Source organism: Heterocephalus glaber, unplaced genomic scaffold, assembly GCF_053883595.1.
Source record: "Heterocephalus glaber isolate CG9 unplaced genomic scaffold, H.glaber_assembly_v1.0 deba00001531, whole genome shotgun sequence".
Lineage (NCBI taxonomy): Eukaryota > Metazoa > Chordata > Mammalia > Rodentia > Bathyergidae > Heterocephalus > Heterocephalus glaber.
Window position 1 is genome coordinate 14459136 of NW_028258329.1, and position 24879 is coordinate 14484014.

General features: G+C 41.7%; 1 protein-coding gene across 5 annotated transcripts in view; it reads right to left on the minus strand.

The window, feature by feature from the left end:
* Positions 1 to 24879, minus strand: part of Sv2b (synaptic vesicle glycoprotein 2B) — a 190797-nt gene that overhangs the window by 40557 nt on the left and 125361 nt on the right. For all 5 annotated transcript variants that reach the window (XM_004852727.4, XM_021264784.2, XM_087188358.1 and 2 more), the window contains 3 exons: positions 7173 to 7353; positions 6660 to 6811; positions 932 to 1065 (listed from right to left, as the gene is read on the minus strand). In XM_004852727.4, coding sequence (XP_004852784.1) covers positions 932 to 1065; positions 6660 to 6811; positions 7173 to 7353 — 467 coding nt within the window. The remainder of the gene's footprint in view (positions 1 to 931; positions 1066 to 6659; positions 6812 to 7172; positions 7354 to 24879) is intronic.

Sequence of the window (24879 nt, forward strand, 5' to 3'; positions counted from 1 at the left end):
TCTCCTTCTAAGAAGACAGCCATGTGAAGACACAGGGACACATGGGGGAAACTCCATGTGATGACAAAAGCTACAGTTTAACAGATGCAGTGGAAAGAACAGTAAAATTTGCCTTGACCACCACAGTCTGCAAGGAACAAGGAAGGCTTCTCTTCAGCAGGTTTCAGAGGGAGCATGGCCCTGCCGAAAGCTTGATTTGGGACTTCTAGCTTCCAAAATGCTGAGACAGATTTGCTATTATAAGTCACTCCACTGTGGTCCTTTCTTACAGCAGCCCAAAAAGACAAGCACACAACAAAGGGTGAATTTTGAGACAATTCCCTGCTGCATCTGCCTGATGAGTGGCAAGACAAGGAAATTCAACACAAAGGATCACCCCGCAGAAGGCTCAAGAGGGTGGTGGGTCAGTGGACTCCGGGGGACTGGGGCTGTGACAACCTCTGTGCCCTTCTGCCAACACCTCCCTGTCTGACTACTGCAATCTTCACAGTCCCCCAAGTTGGGAGGCTTACGGGATCATCTCTCAGGACCCCAGGTAGCTTTCTGGGGAGGATAGGGGTCCTGTGCCCTGGAGGCTCTGGGGGCAACAATGAGCTTTACCTTAGACCTCACTGCTGCAACACAGAAAAGTAGAGGACCAAGTCCACAGGTGGAGGAGCACGAGGCAGTTCAGAAACAGCCCGGCCATCACCACCCAGCCTTGGAGAGGGCTCTTGCTTGGGACTCCATGAGCTCCTGGCCCTCCTGCACCATCAGCCCATAAACCTATGATCTGCAACCATCACCAACAGAAAGGGAGGCAGATTTAATGATGCATGAGGTCAGCCAACCTGGGTGAGTTTGCAAGGAGCAATCAGGAAAGGATGAAGAACCTCAGGTGGAGGGAAGCAAGGCCAGGACTCCTGTGGCTGATGAGGAGGTGCAGACTCACCTCTAGCAGAAACCTGGGGCTCTCGGGCATGAACTTCAGGGCCACCATGGACACAGTGCAAGGCAGAGCACAGACGATGACAAACACTCTCCAGCTGTGGAAATGGTAACTGGTTCCCATGCTGAAGCCCCAGCCTGCGAAAAAAACAAAGAATTCCTGGTGCACAGTCTTTTCTGGTGCAGAAAAGCACCCATACACCAGCCCTCAAACTCCAGGACATCTAAGCATCACCCTGGGCACTGGTTAAAGGGCTGATTCCCAGCTGCAAACACAAAGTTTCTGAGTCATAAGTCTGGGATAGGAGCTGAGAATCTGCATTTGGACAAATCCCTAGGCCCAGGCTTGACCTCACATTTACAGATCTTTGGATAAGAATGCAAACAGAAACAATATCTCATAATTCTAAAAAGGCACTGAGTTTTAAATAAATGAACTGTTAAATAAAAGATGTTCTTTCTATCCACCTTCCTTGGCAAATAATGGCCTGGAAGACCAGGCCCAGAATCATACCTTCCTTTGCTAGACGCCCTTCTCTTCCTCCCCCAGCTCCTCCCACAGAGCAAGGGGTCCCAGGCCAACATGTGTGGGCACACCACTCACACCACTATGATGAGAAGAGGAATGCTTGTCTTAACCCCCAAATTTAGTAGGAATTTCTGGGTTCTGGGTACCCAGAGAATGAACTGGTTGGGAGGGCATATTGGTCAGCTTTCTCATTGCTGAAATAAATGCCTGACACCTACAACTTAAAGGAGGAGAACTTTATTTTGGCTCACGGTTTCAGGTGGGTTCAGTCCATGGTTGGTGGGCTCCAAGGTAGAAACAGAGTAGTAGAAGGGTGTGGTGGAGGAAAGCTGCTTACCCCATGGCAGCCAGGAAGTAAAGAGAGAGAGAGAGAGAGAGAGAGAGAGAGAGAGAGAGAGAGAAGGAGCCAGGCCCAAGAAATCACCCTTCAAGGTCACACACCTAGTGACTCACCTCTTCCAACCAGCCCTCACATCCAAATAGCAGAATCTGATACGATCTCATTCACTAACCCACTGATGAGTATAGTGCCCTCACGATCCAGTCACCGTCTAAAAGGCTCTGAACACAAGATGTTGGAGGAACATTTTAAATCCAAACCACAGCAGAATGGGGTGAAGTCCACAGGGTGATGTCTAATGGAACATCCAAACCAGGTCTTACGTGGCCCAGGGCTCGAGGATCCCTTTCAGCCAAGTGAGACCAGCTCCAGGCAATTCCAATGCAAAGATTCAGGAACACTTTGTAAAACTCTGTAAGCTCTAATATGACTACATTAAAATTATTTTTTTTAAAAAACTTAATCTCTCCATTTAAAATGACTCTCATAATCACTGAAATGTAGAGATGCCCAGGTCCTATTTAGCTGTCATTGTGCAAAACATTGCTAAAATTCATTTCCAGTAGTTACGTTCAAGCATAATTCTTGAATACCCTCATGGGTGGCAAACTTTTAAGGAACAGTTAGACATTGAGAAGATCCTGGACTTTTGAGAGTACATAGATCAGAGTTCAAATCCTGGCTTTATCACATCAGTATTGCAATGCTGGGTTTTCACAGCTATAGACTGCAGGTAATGATACCCCACAGATTTGGTAGGTGTGAAAGCTCCAGGCAACCCATAATAACTACCCTGCTTTGAAGGCAGATGACTCTTTTAGAAATAGCTATGTGACATTTAGTGCCAAGGCTGAATAAAATGGATGAATCTCAGCAAAGATCAGCAAAAGAAATGTTTTTAAAAAAGAAAAGGCTATAAGATAAACTGATCCTATATATATCTATATATCTATATCTATATATCTGAAGACAATTCAAAGAATATATTTAATAGATAAAACTTTATAAATAAATCAATTGATCCCTATAGTTTATAGGATAATAACTATTTGCATATAAAATTTCTAGTTCATTTACTTAAAAATATATCTTATACCTAATTTCAGTGGCAGGCAGCTTATGTCTTAAATTTTCAGATTCCCCATGATGATTCAACTCATTTTACCTGCAGAAGATTCCTAATCAATACTTTCTTTTCCTACAGATATTTCCTACTCTATTGGTACAATTAAAGGATGAGGCCAGAGGAATCCAGGGGGCAAAATGCAGCCACTTGGGCACTTTTGGCCACAGCAACAGAATGCATACTTCATCCAACAGACTCAAAACCAAATCTCTTTCTACACCACCTGATCTCTTCCCATCTCACTGGGGTTTGTTTATTCACTTTAATTTTAATTAAAAAGCCTTTCCTTTCTCCTGGGAGTAAGACCAGAAAGAGGAAGATAAAATCATAGCAGTATTTACACATTCTCAGCTCTGATTCAAAAGCTGTTCTTGCATCATTAGAAGTAAAATTGATTGAAACTAAACAGCAGTCACATTCGACAGATAACAGAAAAGAGGGCCCGACGCAGGTATATTTACAAAGTATTCTGCCTTGGAAAGATTTTTTTATTATGATAATATGTGTAAATTATCAAAAAATCCATCATTCCCTCATGCCTCTCTGGTTTTATGGTGATTTCAGTAATCTTCATTTAATGCACTCATTAGGCACATCTTTAGGGGCTTAAATTGAATAAAATTAAACAGTGAACTGCTTCCAAATATTCGGAACAATATTAATTTGGAGGCAGGGATTGTTCTGTTCACTGAAATTTCGGCTTGCCCTACTTTTCTCTGTCAGGATTTCACAAACATCTGGTGGTGCTGACTACAATGAGAACTAATCTTCCATAATATATCCATTTTTTCTGGGCTGTGCCCATGAGTTCCCAGGAAAACATTCTGAATTTTGTAATTTTCTCTCTTAATGAGTCAGTCACCCGAATTTTGGGAACAGAGACCTCCCATCATTCATACTTGCAAAAGCAATTAAATGGGTTACACAAACATCACTCTCCTTTTTAAGTCACCCTTGCCGTTGTTAGAGGATTAGTGTCTCAAGCTTATTGAGAAATATCACCAAATGTCTGGTTCACTGTGGACAAAACATCTGGTCCTGGTAAAATAGGGCTTAAAATAATCACTCTTCTTACACTGTAATTATAGTCTGTCACATTTCGAGACTGAGTTTCCACCACACTAATGCCTGTTTTGATTAAGGCTCTATTTTTAAAAAGAGTATAATGAACAGTCACAGAATTCATACAGGCATACAAACAGGGAAATGTGCTGTCCACTTGGGGTGAAATATTCAACCACAAGCTCCACTGTCAGCCAGCAGCCATGGGACCCTCTGCCATGGGCTCTCATATGGTTTCAGTCAACAAGATCCCACCTTGAATTCTTTTATTGCTTTCTTAGAAACCAGACACTTAGATATTGGAGTATATGTTTATATGTGTAAAGTGGGGTTTAAAAAAGTTGGTGCAGTCTGCAGTGACTAGTATGCATTGCCTTCTCCCTTTATAACATCGTTCTATCCTTCCTTCCCCATTGTGTGGCAACATGTGATTTGGGTGAGGCTGGCCCCACCCCAGTTCCAGAGATGAAGAAGGATGGATGACTACACCGTTCAGCACCTGCATCTTCTGAGGTATAGTGATTAGCCGAGGTGGGCCCGTGACCTAAGCTGATCCAATTAGAAGGAAGTCAAAGACCTTTGCTCACTGGCTGAGTGTGAGGGCATGCTTTCTTTGTGCAACAGGAAGTCTGCAAACAGGAAGCCTAAGATTGCTTCAGGAAGCTAGCCAAGTACTAGAACCATCTTGAAATTTTTTATCAATGCTCTCCTTTGCACCCCAGGAGCTGCAGACTGGCAGGCATGCTGCTGTCAATTCTATTGGTTTCCCTCCTCCTCTCCATTTCATAGGTGAAGGAGACAAGGCTGAACAGATGGAGTAACTTGCACCATATCACACAGCTCAACTATTTTGATTCAATTTTATTTGTCCCTATGCAAAAAGTTTTTCAATCACTTTATTTAAACATGGGAAATGTTTCTTAGGGTTAACATATTTCGATCAGTTAACAGGGGAAGTGATTTATATCAAGAGTTATGTGTTGGGGGCAATTTTTCAGACCATATAATGAGCAGCACAGTACACAAGAAATCAAAGTACATATCTGGGTGAAGGGCTGAGTGCCTGGATGTTAGGCGCATGCAGTTTTGTGTGTAAAGTTATAGAGAACTGCCTATAGTGACAGAAGTAGCTGGAAAATTCTTCACCTCTTTATTATTCCTGTTCATATTTCTTCTCTGTTTCTGATACAAAATCCAGTGACTTTTCACATACTGGATATGGCAAAGACTACATGATGTCCCCAACCTTTTCCTCTCTTTTTTGGACACATGGCAGGGCAATGTCTCCCAGCATCCTATGCAGTATGGTGGGGTTATATCACATTTGGAGGGGCCAGGGGAATGTGAGCAGAGAAGGTATGCTCCACTTCCTGGCCCACCTTTACCACCATCAACACAGCCAGCCACAGTGAGGGAATTCACATAATCTCAGCTACTCAGGGCTGAGGCAGCAGGACTGCTTCAGCCTAGGAGTTAAGGGCTAGCCTGGGCAACACAGAAAGATGCTATCTCTTAAAAACACAAACAGATATACAAAAACATCAATCTACACCTGCCTGTGCTCTTTCCCCAAACTTGAGACCTTATAAGCCATCTGATAAAGATGACAGAATTATGTGATGGAAAGAATCTGAGCCCCCAAATTACTGATGGAACAGAGCCACCTGCAGATCAGAAACAGGAGCCAGACTTTACATTTCATTGTGTTAAACCACTGAGATTTCAGGGTTTATGGGTCTATCAGAGTAATGTAACCAGTATCACCTTAACTAATGTAACAGGTATTGTCTACACCAAAGCCTCCTCTTAAAAAGATATACATAGAGCCTCCATTAGCTCAGGACACACAGCAGAGGGGGTCAGACAGGAAACAAGGTCAATGGATAGAGAGATGTTACTTAGCCTCAGGAGCACTGTCCGCTTCTCCCTCGTGGTCTGCAGGATTCTAAATCATAGCAAACACCGGACTCATAACCAATGGTTTGCCAAAAATGATTTTGAAGTGCACTGCTGGCATTATCAACACACTCAAAAAGCGTAATAAAATTCAAAACTGCTGGCTTCTCCCCATTTTATTCTCAAAAAAAACCCAATAGTAAAAGTTAACGTTGCTAATCTCTGTCCACAGAATATAGTTTCTGCAAATATCTGGGATAATAAAATTGTCCAAGCAGAACCCATGACCTTGTCTAAAAGGGCTGCAAACAAGAGTGACAGCAGCATGAGTGGAAAATGTACAGGTGGCTACACCTGGAGGGGACACCAGGATCCTAGCCCTTCCCCACTCCATACCAGGGGCATGACATTGGGCGCGTTGTCAACATCCTGGCTTTTCTTATGTCTGTAATGTATAAAATAGAGCTGTCAATGCCTAACTTGCTGGGAGAGGAGGGCTGGAGGAGACAAGGGTTGAAATCCTTTCAAGTAAAAGGAATAAAAAACAAAGGGAGAAAGAAGGAAGAGGGAGGGAAAAAGAACAGGCTGCATGATTTCTGAAAAGATCTGTGTATTGAAATTTACAATGTGTCTCCAATATTAGAAGTCCTTTGGAAAAACAAGGTCACATACAGGAGCTATACGTGAATATAAGGAATAAGATGAAAGTCAGGCAAAGTTGTTTCCGCACAGGAGCCATAGACACAGGGGCCCCAGGCTGTTTTAACCCAGTGGCTCACCATAGTGTGGAATGATGCTCCAGGCCATGGCAGATGCGTAGATGCCTCCAGTCATCCAGAAGATGCCCAGCCAACTAAGGTGTTCTCCTCGCTTCTCTCGAGATAAGAATTCAGAAAAATAGGCAAACACAATTGGCAGAGAGCCCCCAATACTGCAGACAGAAAATACCAGAAAGAGAATCAAGTTATGTACTGAAAATGGTCATAGCAGAAACCATGCTGCCTTCTACCTCACCCTGAGGCTCTGTGGGGAAGTAAGCTAAGAATCTGAAAGTCCAGCCAGGCAGTTCCTCTCTGCATATGGGAAGCCATCTTGGATTATTTTGACTTCTCACCAATTTTACAGCTTAGCTCTAACCTTCACTCTTTCTAAGATTCAAATTTAATACAATATCTTCAAAGTCCAACAAAAACTCAGGCCAAGGGATTCTGGAGGTAGCACACAGAGATAGAGTGCCATGGTGGATGGGCTGTTGGTCTCTGAGGGGCCAGCTCAAGGTCTCTGAGTCATACCCTATGCCTGAGATGAGTCTGCAGAACAGGAAGGCGCCATATCCCTGCACGAAGGAGGACAGTGAGGCGAAGGAAGCGTTGACAGCCAGAGACATGCTGAGGACTCTCTTCCTTCCCAGCTTATCAGCCAGGCCGCCCAGGATGAAGGCCCCCGCCATCATTCCCAAGTAGACTATTAGCCCTGTGAGGAAGGGAGACAGAAAGAAGGACAGGGAGAGAAGACAAGACATTAGAGACCATATGATGTTTAGAAAACCTAATGTTCAATTTTTACCCCATCCTAGAAATTCCATATCATAGACATAAAAGAAGAAATATGACAAAACACTCAGCAAATTAGCAGTGCTATTCAAATGTGATTTTCTACAAATGTTACTCCAAAAACAATAGCCTTGCTGGGCTTACATACATGTGCACATACCAACATAGGTCAACCAAAACTAGGATAGATATACCTTTCTTAAAGATTATTCTTTTAGATGTACAGTCTATAGGCAAGGGAAATGCTGTAATTTTACTTTTAAACATGTGTTGTTACTAAAAGTGTCTTCACCTGAGGTGTGGTGTTTAAGGAAAGAATTTCCAGGGTAAAGTGTGGCAACATAGGTATGAGAAAGGTGGGACAGAAAACCACGTTGCAGATGAAACACGGCAATTGCCGAGAGGACTAGCTGTCATTCCACACTCAGGAAGGGCAGCTTGCAATCAGTGTTGCATAATTTGTACATGATATGAGATAAGTATACAATTTCATTCTTCTCTGTGTAGATAACCGTTTATTCTTTACTGAATTTGTCATTAGTTCTAACAGTTTTTGGTGGAGCCTAGGGTTTCCTGTACTGTATAGAAGATCATGCCATCTGCAAACATAGGTAGTTTTACTTCTTCCTTTATTTTTTTTTATTTATTTTTTTTTTTTTTGCACTAGGGATCAAACTCGGGACCTTGAGCTTGTGAGGCAGGCGACAGAACCACTGAGCTAAATCCCTGGCTCTGAGAGGTCTTCTTATGACTGATCCAATCTCCTTATTCATTTTTGGCCTATTCATATTTTCTATTTCTTCATGATTGAGTCTTAAGACGTTGGATAATCCTAGGAATTTATCCATTTAAAATTATTCACTTTCTTTGCATTTAGTGTTCATAGAGATCTCTTATTTTCTTTTGTATTTCTGTAGTGTCAACTGTAATTCATCCTTTTTCATTTCTTATTTTGTTTAAGTTTTTAGTAAGTTTAGCTAAAGGTTCATCAGTTTTATTTATCATGTCAAAAAACAACTTGATGCTTTAACTCTTACACATTACTGCTCTTTATAATAAGCACTGGTCATATTTCTTAGCTCTATATTAGTTCCTTCTTTCCTTGCTCATCTCCAGGACTGCTTGGTAAGTGGGGGAATGGCTCCTTCCTTTCAAGAAGATAAATAATAAAATGTATGATTATTCCCAAGTGAGAGAAAGTGCTCCAATACAGGTATGTGTCAGTATCATTATTATTGGATAAATCTCACCCGATGTGGGAGGCTTCCAAGGCAAATACCTGAGCTGCTCTTGAAGGACAAATGAAACTTAGTCAGATTTCCACTGGTGATGGGGCAGTGCATGAAAGACAGTGGCAGACTCCATGTGCAAAGACAGGAAAGCAAAAGAAGCCTGACACGTTTGGGGAACCAGCAGTACGTAGTGTAGTATGAGGAGGGCATGGTTCATGGGTGGGGGGAGCACTAAGACAGAAGTGTAGGACACAAGGCAAATCTGTGTGTGTGTGTGTGTGTGTGATTGAGAGTGAGACACATGTGTGGTTGTGTGTGTGCGTGTGTGGGTCCAGAAATCAAATGAAAAGAAGTGAGAGTTAGGGTAGTGGCTGAGAAACAATCTTTATACCTCTTTCCCTGATCCTGCCCTGGAGAAAAACACTAGTATTTAACGAAAGTTTATTTTTCTTTTACTTCAGTAAAGGTACATTCAGCACTTTTTGAGAAGTAAAAGCCACCCTTCTAGATCCTATTTCTAGACCTGGCTTAGCCAGCTGCTCCCTGCCAGTGTCTGCCAGCAGAGGGCATTAAAGGGAGGCTTCAAGGGTAGCGACTGCTTTCTGTTTCAATAAATTTCACAGGAACAACACCTCTTCATCCAGGCAGCAGCAATTGCATCCCATGGTGGCAGCTGAATCCAGTTAGGAGGAGCCACACTATGCCCTCTTCCTCTCCCACACTAGTGTAAGTCAGCAACTATCCCCTCTTCCCAGGTCTGAAATGTAGGTCCATGGGCCCCTTCTCTGAGCTGCTAAATTATAATCATTTCAATCTCTTCTCTTTATTTCTGCACCCCTAGCAGTGGTAGCTACTCCCTGACTCCACTACCTCAGGTATACTTCTTAAAAACATTTATTTCATCTTCTCGGTCAATAATTTTTCATATCAAAGTCTCTCTTTTCAAATAACTGGTATAATTTCTGTCTCCTAGCTCTTCTCTGAATGATCTAGAAACATAGGCAAATTGGTAAAACTTTGATAAAGTATCAAATCCAAACCCCTTGGCTTTACCAGGTGAAGAGGTTGACCCCAAGAAGGTCAGTGGCTCACCCAGACCCTGGACATGGCTAGGGACCTGCCATCACCGCACCCCTGGCCTCCTGGTGGTTTTGCTAGCAAACCACCCTGCCCAAGGCAACAGAGGTAACAGAGAGAACAGGAAAAGCTTCTCAAATGCTGTCTATGGAAGCTGGGGAAAGGAAGAATAGAAGAAAAATGAGCCTATCCACCAAGGAAGAGAAATATGAAATTAATGATGCTTCTGAAATGTCTGTGTTATTAAACTCATTTAAAATCTGTCTTCAGGAGAAGAAATTAAGACAATAAATTTGGAAAATTAAAATTCAATGGAGTTATCAAGAATTACTTTAGCATGAAGCAGAAGAGGGACTAGTAAGATATCTATCACCGTTCAATTCCACTCAACCAGCTGTGTGGTATATTAAAGAAATGTCCCCCCAGTATACTGAGATTTTTAAGGAAATTAAAAACTGATTGCTACTTGCTGAGCAGACAGGATGAAGGTGAGGGGAGAAGGGTCATGGTGGGATAGGAAAGGCTTTTAATCAGTGATCATACGACCTAGGAAAAGGAATGCCCTCCTTGGAAGAGGGAGGAGCCAGCATTGATGTCTTGAAGGGAGGAGCTGAGTCTTGAGCCAGCGGCAGTGTGGGTGAGGTTTTGGCTCTGTGATGACCAGCCTGACCAAAGGCGCCCCATTCAGCATCTCTGTTACTTCTCTGCAAAATCCAGACAAAAGTACTCCTCTTGCAGAATTGTTAGAATGACATAAGAGATGGGTAGAAAGTATAGAACAGGACGCCTGGCACAAAAATAAATGTCCAATCAATAAAAGGTGCTCTTGTTGGTATTGGTGGTACAGCTCAGAATTGTCTGCAGCCTTAGAAAGCCATAGGCTCAGAAAAACAAAAAGAAGATGGTGCTACTTTAAAATCAAACCAATTACACATTAAAGGAATCTGAGGAAAGATAATAGAGAATAGCAGAAGAAACTTATTTATAGTAGCATGCCCTTTAAATAGGCCTCCCTCCCTCCCTACTGGAGACAAAGCCAGGTTCCAATAAAAAGCCTCTTCGACTAAAATAGTTTGAAAGTTTTCTCTAACAAGACTGTGAGGGAGAAAAACCTTTCCAACTCTTGTATTTCTTAAATCCCCAGATTAAATGTCATCTCCTCAGAGTAGCAACCCTGGTGTTCCAAACCAGGCTTCCTCAAACTTTTTCTGTTTAGGGCCAAAGAAGAAATATGTTACTTGTAAATAATTACCTTGTAGACCTCCTGTGATCTCTGTCACATCTTTTTCTGCTTTTTTTAAAATTCACAATGGTGTATACCAACATACTTTTAGATAGAAGGAATAAATTATAGTTTCTACAGCACAGAAGGGTGACTAGAGTTTATAGCAATTTATTTGTTTCTTTTATAAAGAACCAAAAGACAGGAGTTTGAAGCTCCCCTATACAATGATATGATAAATGTTTAAGGAGATAGAAATACTAATTATCCTGATTTGAACATTGAGCATTGTATACATGTATCATATTATCACAGCATAAATACATACAACCATTATGTGTCAACTGAAACTTTTTAAAAGAAAAATATTTATAACCCTTTAAAATGTGTAAAAATAAAAGGAGGTCACAGGTCTGTGGGCCATAGTTATAAACTATTATTAAAACATATGGTAAATGTTTAAATTTTTAAAATTTTATTACAATAAAAGACACATTGGCATTAATCCTCCTCACTTTGACTGCTTACTGACCACACTTATTCCATTGGTTTTGCCATTCCATTGTTTTTTCTGGAAAACTTTCGTGTCTGCAGTTATACCAGCATGGCTGACTTGATGTCCTGAATCACCTCAAAACATTTCCTTTTCATGGTCATTTTGACTTTAGGGAAGAGCCAGAAGTCTCATGGTACCAGATCTGGTGAATAAAGTGGATGAGGACGCACTGTAATGTTTTTATTTGGCAGAAATTGCCTTAAACATTCTGAGTCGATTCAGGACATAAAGGCAGCCACAAAAAGCCACAAAAGAGGACTTCCAGGACCTCTTCAGAAAGCAGCATGATGGCATAAGTGAGCTCAAAGTGGGGGGAGTATGCTGATAGTGATTCATGGCAATGTGTCCTTTACTGTAGTACAATTTTTAGATTTCTACTTAAACATTCACTGTGATTTATGATCACACCTCAACAATGACCGCTGCTCCAAACAAAACTCGGTTATCCCTGCTCGTATATCTGCATCACCATGACCCTGACCCTTCTCTTCATAGCACATATCTCTATACACTTGTCAAACTCCATTGACTGTGAACTCCTGTAGCAGAGGCCAGCACTACTTCTGTCTGACCTGAGTGTGTATCTTTCACTTAGCACAGATTAGGCACATAGTAAGTGGCACATAGTAGGCACATAGTAAGTAATATTTGATCAATCAACAAATAATATAAAAATTTATATTTGCAGAGAAAAATCTGGAAAATACCCAAAGATTGTATAAAAGGTAAATCAAAATCTATCCATCACATCACCAGTCAAAGACAGCATGTTTTATTTCTGTATTTGCCTATGTACAGCTTTGTACTGTATTGACACGTTTGAGACTATTCTGTATCAGAAGTTTCATAGTCTAGTTTTTCTGCTCCATAAATAACTCAGCAAAGGACATTCTTGTTCATAGATCTTTGTCTGTGTTTCTGATTATTTGCTCAGAATAGAGTCTAAGAAATGGAATCATGAGGTCAAAAGAGATTAACAAGCGTGTGGTTCCTGAGACTCAATGACAAATTTCCTTCCAGAGACTGGGCACATATCACAAACCTCTCGCCAGCTCTGGAGGATTTTCTTTGCATACAGACGTGTTATTTCCTCGCAGCTCCAGAAGCAGTGGGATGAGGAGATGTACAATCAGATTGCACTTCTCATAGTGGTGATGTGGAAAAAGAGGCCCTGGACTGATAAACATCATTACTTAGCAATTAAGCTAGGACAAAGAAGTCATTTCTAGCTTTTTTTGCTTGGATACATAGAAAGTAAACACATTAATTACCCTGGGGGGGGGCTCTGAGCTCCCTTTTCCTGCAACCATTCAAATATTTATTTGACTCTATGCATATGCTTTACAAGAATAAAAATCAGCATCTTCCAACTGAACTATCTCTAGTCCCACCTATAATTTCTAACAAATAATTCTTGACAACTCTCTTCCATTTCTTTGGGATAAAACCTGTATCTTCTTGAAGAATAATATTTCCTTGGACTGGCACCTGGGATTCACAGACCCACAAGTTTGACATACATGGGAATCCCCTACAGAAGTCTCACTTTGGTATCAAATCATGGAAAAACATCAAGGTATCTGTCTGCACACCCTATGAAGTCAGATACATTGGGTAAATTAGACATGTATTTTATTTATATGCCATACAGATGCTTGGAAATTTCTGGATAACTAAATATTTTCTTTGAGGTCTAAGTACTTGGTACAGAAAAATAGTTTGGCTACACTGTGTTGTCTAGTACAAACCAATCTGAAATCATCATATTAGGACTGTCTAGTCCTTTGTATGTCCGATATAGTCAAGTGAACAATCTTTGGAGCTAAGACTCTTTTCCAGTCTGTGTAAGCGGAAGCTCTTTCCTAAATGTCACATGAGATATTTAGGAACACATGTGTAGAGGAGAAAAATAAAAAGTAAGAGATGTGTGACATCTCTGCCATGGGTAGATACTTTGCTAGGTAACATATATACTGATTTCAATCTGTCATTCCAACCTTGTGAGGAAAGTACCTATTAATATCTTCATTTAACAGTTGAGGAAAGTAAGGTCAAAATTTCTCCTCTCTGATCCTACCTATTGAAATATTTATGTTTCCTATATCTGATGGAATAATCCAGCTTTGTAACTGGGCGAGTCATCAATGCCCCAAACCATACAGTAGCCCATGAGAAAAGATTCACCAATACTATTCAAGGAGAGGAAGGTAGGGGTGAAGCATTGATCACTCCAAGTGGGCACTCTTCTCACTCGCCCCGGGCCTGTTAGCTCAGGACAAGCCACGACACTATAAAACAGCAGGACTGCCCTTCCTCAAGCTTCTGAGTGTCATCCACAAGCTACCCCATTTGTAAACAGTTTGTAGAGTCTGAAAGAAAGAAGTCTCTTGCTTCAGATCTTTAAATCAGGGAGGGCTTCTTTCTCCAAGCTTATTTATGTTAAACTGAAGATACTGCCAGGATATCTGGAGACTTCATCATCCCAAGAGATAGGTGATGAACCTCAAGCCATGAGACAAATTCTGGGCCAAGCAGTGAACTGGGAGGAACCTAAACCTGAGATCTCCGGTTGTGTCTTTTTTGAGTGAAGAGAGGGCACCACGGAGGTTTCTGACCAGCGCTAACACTAGCTTTGGAGCAAAGCTGTCACTCCCCTTAATCTTTTCCTTTAAAGTAGTCCTTGAAGATACTGTGAGAATACTAAAATTGCCGTGTGTGTGTGTGTGTGCGCGCGCGCATACTACCACGGCAGAGCTATCTTAGAAAGCAAAGTTTCCCTTTTGGTATCCAGAATAACTACAGGTAAGGCAGGAGAGAGGAGGTGTTCACCTGGGCCAGTGGACCTGGGATGTCTCTGATTGCTCTTCTGGGCACTGTGGCCATCTTAGACATGATTATTACCAAGTGGCACTCAGCAATGCCTCAGTCATTCAGTTAAGGCCAAGTGGTGGTTGCCACTGTGACCATTACAAGAGTGTGGAGCCTTGTATCTGATGAGATATAGGAACAGTCCCAGAGGGTGACAACAGAGCCAATCACGGAGTACACTGTCAGCCCCAAGCTGACCCAAGAATAAACGATAAGAGACCCAGAGAGGGAACCAAAGTCTCTGCACTGAAATTTGCTAAGCCCTATTCTCTAATTGTCAGTGAGTCTGGAGCAGAGACATGGGAACAAATAAATTCCAGTCCTCTGCTTTCAGAAAACTCATAACCTAACATAAAGTAGGAAAAATGGAGATGGTGGAGCAAGGCAAGGGCCAGAGAAGGGACACAGCAAGAATTCAGGCAAGCTGATGACTGGAAAGAGGGCAGGAGCTGAGCATGGCTATCTTAGAACAAGATAGTTGTGGGGTGGGGTGGGAAGAGGAGAGGGCATAATGGGAATGACACCAAGGGTTCGGAAGATGATGAGGTTGGTTACTGGCAGGAGTCAGACTCATGGCCTGTGTCACATCAGTCCTTCTGGAACGTAGATGCCTTTTGGGTACAACGGCTCTGCCTTGTCTTCCCAGGCCACAATCTCCCATGTTAGGGTAAGCTTACAACTCAACTTGAGAAGATCTATCTTTATCTCTGGGGACACTTGGATACTTGCTTTGACTCTTAGCCAAGATAAAGGCAATGGGATCTATGATGCGTTATTTAAAATCTGAAACTCCACTGGATACCCCCAGGGATGGTTTTGAGTGGTATAAATAGTTCATTTACCAGGCCTGACCACACATAACTGATTAGACAACCTGATTTGACCATGAAACCCCTTTGGGCACTGCCTTGAGCTCTTTCCAAGTTAAGATTTCTCACACAGATCTCAGCTCAATCTAGCGACAGGTCCATAAGCAAATAAGAGACACATGAGGAGTTCATGCCTGGAGGTCTCCTCAAACCCCAGAACTTGCCTACACTTTTTCTCTTTGTCCCACTGTGTTCTTTGCCTTTAAATAGAAGTCTTCCATGAATATGCTCAGTGGAGTCTCTCAATGCTTCTAAAATCTACACCGATGAAATCTTTGCTCGCTCGGATGAAAATATCAGATGCCAAAGGGGCAAGGGAAGTAATACAAACAAATGAAGCTGGTCAGGCAAATAATAGGGAGTGGAGGGAACTGAAAAACTGGAGAACACACTCACTATATATGGGGACTAGGTACCACTCAACTGAGCCAGTGTGCTATACAAGACAGACCCTATTCTTATAATTTCAAAAAGAGCTCTAAATTTGTGTTGCTAAATAAAATTCTACTAGCCAAGCAATTATTTTCACCCACTGAAAACTGAGAAACTGTGTGTTTTTTAATTTGTATAGATTTTAATGGTATGTTAGGAAAGTGAACATTCATATTTCTTAAATGTAGCTCATGGATCAAAACTCTTACTGTTTCATTCCTATGACAGTTGCTCTTAAATTTTCTAGTTCCTTTTTTTAAATCAGGTATTGAGTGGTCCCTGGCTATTAATGTTCTATGCTCTTTCCTACCTCAGAGTCTTCACACTGATCTTTCCTCCTCCTACAATGTTCTTTGTTCTGATCTTTGCATGGCTGGCTCCTTCACATATTCAGGCCCAAACTCTGAGAGCCCTTCCTGACCATCCATCCTCAACAATCCTTTCATCCAACAAAAGGAATTAAAAGCCCAGTTAGAAAGCCACTACATAGTTTCCACATGAGTGATACTGGCAACTTGAGCCAGGGTGACAGCAGTAGAAATGGTCAGAATGTATGTAAAGGGCAACATCAGAAGGAAGAATGGTATTTAAAGCAGAGATTGAAGGAGCTCTCCAAAGGAGTGGGTGGCAATAAAGAAGAGATTTGAGAACTGGGCATAATATTTGCTTTATAATATTTGTACCAACTCCACACAAGGAATCCAAACACTATGGACTGCAAACATGTACAAAAAAAGGGGGGATCAAGGATGGGTGAAGGAGATGAAAAAAGGAACTCAGATGTGTTGTGTACATGTACCAACTTCCCACAGGGAATATAAACATTATGTACTACACACATGTTCTAATAAACTTAAATAAATAAGATACATAGATAGACAGACAGACAAAGAGCCACCAGGCATGGAGAGTGTAAAAGAGCAGCTAGTGGGGCAGCAGGAATCTAGGGGACAACAGCAGCCCTGAAATCCACCCAAGAAACCATATCAAGAAAGAAGGAGTGGGCAATTGCTTCTGTTGCTGTGAACAGGTCAGAACAGTGGGCTGCTGAGATCTGACCACTAGAATGAGCAATGGAGGCCGCCCTAGTGATCTAGACAAGAACAGGTTTCTAAAGTGGCAAGGACTGAATCTTGCTCAATGTGACCTTGTATGAGAATGAGAAGGGAGTGTTTGGATTTAGAGGGTTTTATGGAAAAGAGAATAGAGAGATGTAGATGAGATCAAGGCTGAAGAACCTGCACTGTGTTGTGTGCTGATGGGAATGATTCCATAGAAAGAGGGAAATTTGACAGTGAGTGGAAGGTGCACATTTAAATAGCAATGTCCTGGGAAGGTGAGAGGGGTCGAGATTAGTGTGCAAATGGACAAGTGGCCTCCTGCAGGGTCATGGGAGTGAGGTGGAAGCACAGGGGCAGTTAGGAAGCCAGGCTTAGTGGGAGGAGCTGGGGAAATTCTTTTCTGGTCCCTCCTGCTGCTCTCAGTGGAACAGGAACTGAGTTCATTAGCCTGAGAGTCCAGATAAGGATGAGGTGCTGAGAAATGAGAATACTAAACAAAGCATAAAACAGTCATGGAGGAGTGGGAAAGGGAATGGGAAAGGGAAAGGGAAACGAGGCAGCTGGCAGCACCAAGGGCGGCTTGAGGTTCTTGATGGTGAATTTAGTGAGGCCAGTGGGCAGAGCTGTGTTTCTCACCTGCCCCGTTCAGCCACAGAGCACAGGGACAGACTGGTGAAGAGTCAGATACAGCCCAGGGCTGGGGAACAGAGCAAAGAGAGGCGCGGGGAAACAGATGGGGTATACAGGGAGTGGTCACAATTGAGGATCACGAAACTGAAGCTTAGCAAAGAGCGTGTGGGGACAGGAGGGTGAAAAGAGATAGGACTTAAAGGAGCTGGGAGGCCAGGATATTGGAAAGTAATTACTGAAATCACCCAGATTTTATGGGAAATCGAGTTGGAATTTGGGATTAAGTCCTTGAGGAATGAGAGAGCATGATCCAGGGGTCAGTAGAGGCCTGCCTCAAGATAGTGCAGGAAGTGATACTCTTTGATGACAAGAGTTCAAATGCAGGATGTTTTCATGAGGAGAGAGGGAGAATGTTCTGGAAATGCCATGGAGAAGCAAAGACCAAGAATCCCGAGAGAGAGAGGGAGCGAGAAAATGGCCCCCACCTAAGACCATAAGGTCTAAGTAATATCCTGAGAGAATGAGTTTTAGTTACAGAAAGCAGGTAAATGGCATTAGGCGAAAAGCTTACGAGAAAAAGGTTGGGGTGGGTATGTACGGCTGTATGCAGATCGGTCTGGGAGACTCGGACCTCTGGTGCGGACTGATACATCCCGGGACAACGTTCATAGTGAAATTGGGCCTGATTTGGGTGGCAAGGCTGGTAGTTTTATGGAAAAAAGAAATGCTGGGGGTCCTATCAAGAGGACCTAGAATTCTGAATTTCTTTTCTTTCCTGCCAGTGAAGGACTGGAGGTTGGGGGCAGGGATTGGAGAGTGCATTATATTTTATTTGTTATCAATTTCTCCATTAAAATGTTAGCTCCATGCAGGGAGGGACTCATGTGCATTGTTCATCATAGAATCAGTGAACAAAGAATCAACTCTTTAAAGAGTTATTGAATAAAGGAAATAAATAAAAATTATGCAAATAGTAGCCTATAGTTATTGGATCTTTACCGTGGACATTAAACCTCACACTGGTTCCACAGCATAAGTATTAATAATAATGTCTTAACTTTATAGGTTAAGAAAACAAGGTCCAGGGAGTTTAATGACTTGGCTAAGATAATCGAGATTTTTAGTGATAAAGCCAAGCTCTGAAATCACATCCATTTTTAAAAGATGCATGCATGTGGTCAATTCTGTTGATCACATTCCCAGAAGCCTCTGTCTCCTTTCTTCTTGTCAAGGGAACCTCGGTTTTGGTTCAGGTATTAAAAGCTGTTCAGAAAAATTGCCTCCCATATACGCTCAGCCCTCAGGATTGGAACATAGTTAAGGGAAACTGTTCATTTTCAACCAATTTATCTTGCCAGGGAAGGTAGTATGACACGTAAGACACTGCCCATAAGCTTCTGGTCTGTATTTCCAGGCCTAACAAAAGAGGAGCAGTGAACTGGATGTGGTGGCAAGTACCTGTAATCCCAGCTGTCTGGGAGGCTAAGGCAAGAGGATCACAAGTCCAAGGCCAGCCTAGGCAAGGGAGTGAGACCTTGTTTCAAATTTTAAAATGAAAAGGGCTGGGACATAGCTCAGTGTAAGGCCCTGGGTTCCAACCCCAGTATGGGGAAGGGGGTTCTGGCCACCATCCCTCTTTCTGCCTTTTCAGAACCCCATTATGGGGGAAAGTATAGCTTAGAGCTATGTTATCAATCTTGTGACCTTAAGGAAAAGGCAAAGAGAATCACCAGAGATGCCAATATCATGCCCTGACATAAGGAAGTCATTAAACCAACCATGGAACCACCTACTTTGAGAAATTGTAATCAATGAATTATAAATATCTTATGATTCAAAGTCATTGTTGCCTGTGACCACATGTATACTACGCGCCTACTGCTGTAGTGCACAAAAAAGAAGTCAGATAGATGAAAGATCACCTGATTGATTTATACAGTCATTCCTTAAAAGCTAAAAAGACTTGGTATAGTGGAAAGAGCTCGGTGCTATACTTAGGAGACCCAGGTTCTGGTCTCAGAGTACATGACCTTGGACCAGGTCACTTCCTCCCTGACACTCATTTTCCTGAAGTTGGAAACAGAAGGCGGCTAGAAGTTCTCCATCTTCTCACTTCTATTATCCAAATGTTGTATTCAATGCCTTATAATCTGTTCTCATATCTCCTTTCAAGGATAAGACTTTCCCTTCTAAGATCCAAGGAGAGGTGAGCCAGAGAAGCCAAGGAAAGGGTGAGAGTTCTTCAGGCTATTTTCTGCATATCCCCAGCAGAGATTAATGTGTGCCTCTGAGTCAGCAGCAGCCCCAGCTGCGACACAGAAAATGCTCACTCTGCACATCTGAGCAGCCTGGGCCGGCCCGCGTGGAGGGCAGGGTGTCACATAGGCCTGCGCCCTGGAGCCCTGGGACCTGATGAAGGCTATTACATTTCCAAGACCTTCTCTCCACTATCCCCCTTCTCCTCCCCTGCTATATCTCCGACTTTCACGCTTCCTTCTCTGGAAACGATATCGATCCTCTGCAAAGTGAAAATCAGCTCATGTGGGTTTGTGCCACTTAACATTTATAAATATAGAGGGATTTTATACCCACTGGCCTACAAAGGGCTGGTTTAGCTGTGTGGTCATGAACTCCACGGAGGATGTGAGCATTCTCTGCAGGTGTGGTTGCTGGTAGAAAGGCGCATGGGAAAATCTTTTACCTCTACTGCTGTGGTCTCCACATGGCGACACACTTTTCACCCCAACTCAGAGGATGGCAGTGTTGCTCCTCAGCTCTCTGGGTGACTTCTTCTGGACTGCCTCTCTCTGGATGCCTCAGAGGTCACTCTGGACTCCTGCTGTTCCCCTGGCCCTGATGATCCCACCAGCTGGGACATCCTCCCTTCTCCAGAGATGGGCTGTCGCTGACTCCAGCACTCTGCTGGAGGCCCAGCGATGCATTTTACATAAAAGGTTCTTTAAGCTTACATATACCCTGGGCACCTAGAAAAGTTCCCATGGGTCATACAGGAAGGTAAAGAGGAAGCAATAGGTCGAAGTCAGATATAACCAGTTTCAAATCCCAGATGTGTCACCAACTAGTTTTGATAAGCTGCTCTAACTTTTTAAAGCCTACCTTTTCTCACCTGCAAAATGATAAAAATAATGCTTACCTTGCAGGTTGTTATAAGGATTAGAAATCTCATATGCAAAGTACCTAGTACAGAATGGATGCAAGGAGAGAGTATCAAATTATAACTCTTGGCAGTGCTGATATAATTATTATAATTTGCTCTTAAAGTAGAAGAGGTTGTACCAGAAATCACTGGAAAATCACTGACTCTTCAGCATCAGTTCCTTTTGCTTTCCAGGAAGAAATCTGTACATGATAAAATAACCCTTCCAACCTCGTTAGTATAAAGTAACCCATGGCAAAGATGAATAGTAATGAGTGGAGCACAGGGCACGAAAACTTCATTAGGGACTGGAGTCCGGCATTTATCACTTCCCAGTCTCCAAGCAACACTTCCCTCATCACAGGAACAGGAGATTCACATTCTGCCCATCTCTGGGGGTCACTTAAAGATCAAATAAGAGCATCCAGGAAAACGACTGATAATCAGCAAAGCACTATCCATGATTCTCAGACACAACGCCATTTTATCATTTTGGCCAAAATATTCGAACGTACAAACCATTGTTGCAAACACAAGAAGGAAGATGGCCGGGGGTAGTTCCTGCACCTTTTATAGCACAGTAGGCAAAACCCCTGCATCTCTGTAGCTCCTTCTGTCTCTATAAACTACCCACTTCTCTACCCTGACTGCACAATAGAATCACTGTTCTGCCATATCTCACGTATACAGATTCTGAATTTATTCCAGAGCCAGTTCTGCTTTGGGAGGAGGGAGAGTATTGTTGTCTTGGTTGTTTCTGTGGTACGGGCATCAAATCCAGGGGCACTCCTACTACTGAGCAATAGCCCAAGCCCTCCTTTTTAAGGTTGAAATACGTCTGTTGCTCAGGTAGTACTGAAACTCGTGATCCCCTTGCCTCAGCCTTCCTCGGTCCTAGGATTACAGGTGTTCACCACACCCCACTAGACCTGTATTCTGGACTACACAGTGAGACTTTGTCACACACACGTGCGCGCGCGCGCGGGAGAAACTAAAGCGTCAAGTTTTATAGTTGAATCAGAGAAGCTGGAAGGGCATTAAGTGAGCCCTACTGTGTGCAGATCCTGTGCAAGATAGTTACCAACAAGTCTGTCAATTCTCCCAACAACCCTGGGAGCTAAGAACCATCCTCTGTTGCTCTTGCTTCTCTCTCGCTCTTGCTTCTCTCTCTCTCTCTCTCTCTCTCTCTCTCTCTCTCTCTCTCTCTCTCTCTCTCTCTCTTTCGTGCTCTCTCTCTCTCACTTTTTACTCCCAGTAAAACTAAAATCTATACACCTAACCTTCAAATATCTTTTATTCATTCATGACCAAACTCTGCATAATAACACAGAAACTGTATGTTTCAGTCAGAAGTTGAAGGTGCTGGCACAAGCACTTTTCAGACAGGTAATGGACTCTATGCTTTGATGTAAGAATAAGTCAAAAGGCACAAAATGCAAAGTAGCTGTAGACAAGTGGGAAAAGTAAAAGTATATCACTCTAAACTAAATCCATACTTAATCCTTTATCTTACACAGTCAAAGTGTTTTGTTTGTAAGAAAAGCTTCTATTGTGTTGTTTTTTTAACTCCAATGGTTAGTTAAGACATAATTCTTAGATTTCAGACCACCATGTTTGTTTTTTGCTTATTGGTCAGCTGGCTGGTTGTAAGTTGTTTTTATTCATTTGTGTTAATTACGAACTGAATTTACTCATCAGGTTTTTCATAGTCAACCTTCTTATCATGAATTTATGATTTTATAACAAACACAACTAGCTGTGTAAAAAGGCAAATTTCCCAATGTTAAGAGGATTTTTCTACCTTGCATAAATCATACACGAAAATAATGGTGCTTATAGCATAACTGTTTTAAGCCCTATATAAAAATCTTAATTTCTCAAAACACTCACATAGCTCTCCCAAATAACCATCTGCCAGGTCTCTTACCTCTAGTCTCTGTCCCTGACAATCCATTCTCCAGCAGTGTAGGGCTCTGCAAGTTGCTCAGTGTATCTATTCAAGTTACACTTTCCAGAATGGAGCAAATAACCATAGGTCCCCAAACACAGAGCCCCAGATGAGAAGACCTAAGTGGAACTCTTTAAAATCACCAGCCATCCATAAACTGATGGGATAGAGTGAAGTTTTGGGTCTCCTGGAATTACTGTCAGTTCAGAGCCAATGTCCAATAGTTTCTGCAAAATCCTGTTATTACCTTATCTACAATACATAGTCACCCTGACTTTTTTTTAAAAAAGGCTGCAGGTCCCTTTGGAAATCAAATTTGGAGATAAATTTTAGGCCATATCTATTTGGGATCACTGAATTATTTTAATGTGTGTATTCACAGCTATAAACTTGAATAGATACACTGAGCAACTTGCAGAGTTCCCACATGGATGAAGAATGGTTTGTCAGGGACAGATATAAACAGATGATAAACTCAATGATACCCTAAAAATGATGAGACAATGTCCAACCTGGATCCAACATCTGCTAGATTACTCAAGGAAAATCAACAACAGAACTACAGAAATAAAGGAAAATTAGAAGATGACTCAAGAGGCCCACTGAAGTCACAGCCAAAAACTTTTCAAATCTTGGGAAAAAATTCAATATCCAGTACAGGAGGAATATAAAACCCCCAAATAGCCACAACCATAAAAGAACCTCTCCACAACATATCATAATCAAAATTTCAGAAATTTAACCAAAGGAGAAAATATTAAAAGCTTTTTTAGAAAAACAGCATGTTACTTATAAAGGCAAGCCTCTCAGAATTACACAGATTTTTCAGCACAAACCTTAAAGGCTGGGAAAGTTTTGGATGAAATTGTTCAAACTCTAAAAAAAAAATTATCAACCTAAACTTCTATATCCTGCAAAATTCACCTTCAAAATTGATGAAGAAGTAGAGACTTTCCATGACAAAGAAATACTGAAGAATTACATGGCCCCTAAAATCAGATTGCAGAAAATATTCAAGGGAATCATAGACAGGGACAAAGAGGCCACAAGCACCAAAGGGCCCAAAGGAAAGCATACATCTAACTGGAAAACTAGTTAAACAAAATGAAAAAGTCAAAGGAATCAGCACTGGAAAAATGATGCAGTGACAGGAGTAAATAAACACCTTACAAAAGCCCTCAATGCCAATCATATTAACTTCCCAGTCAAGATTCATACTGGCAGATTGGATCAAAAACATAAAATGCACATATATATTGCCTATAGGAGACACACCTCATTCAAAAGGAAGCTCATGGACTAAAGGTGAAAGGATGGAAAATGATACTCTATGCAACCGGAGCCTGAAAGCAAGCGGGAGTAGCTGTCTTATTTTCAGACACAACAGACTTCAAGTCAAAACTGATCAGAAGAGACAAAGATGGTCACTACATACTGGTAAAGGGAACAATTCAACAGTAAGAGTAACAATTGTAAATATTTCCCCACCAAATGTTGGCACACTCAACTTCATAAAACAAAAACTATTGGAATTTAAAAGGACAGATAGACACAAAATCACAGCAAGGGATTTCAGCATCTCAGTCACATATAGTGGTACCTCAGTTCATGAAGGCTTTCATCTGCAGACAATTTTGTTTGCAGACAAAAGTGTTAGGCAAAATTTTGTTTTTGTTTGCAAACTCTGCATTGGATGACTAACATGACAGCGACCATCTTTGCTGCATGAACACAAACATGGCCATCTTTTCCAGATTCATGAGATGAATTAAGTTCATGAACTGAGGTACTACTGTAATTAGATAGGTGAACCAGGCAAAAAATTAGCAAAGAAATATCAGAGTTAAACCACAGCATTGAAACAAATGGGCTTAATAGATCTTTGCCAAGTATTTTATCCAACAACAAAACATATTTTCTCAGTAAGTACAAGGAATTATTTCCAAAATAGACCATATCATAGGCCATAAAGCCTGTCTAAAAATATACAAAAGAATTCAAATAATCCCCTCCATACCATCAGATCCTAGTGGAATGAAGCTAGAAATCAACAGCAATAGAAACTATACAAACACATGGATGTTAAATAATACAATACTGAATAATCAGTGGATCACAGAAGAAATCAGGGCAGAAGTTAAAAAGTTACTAGAATCAAATGACAATGGAAGCACAACATACCAAAACCTATGGAACACAATAAAAACAGTTATGAGAAGAAAATTTATAGCTGTAATGCACACATTAAAATAATTCAGCAACCCCAAATAAATAACCTAATGATGCATCTCAAGGTCCCAGAAAAAGAAGAGCAATCCAAATCCAATATTAATAGAAGGAAAGAAATTATAAAGATCAGAACAAAAATTAATGAAATTGAGACTAAAAAATGAC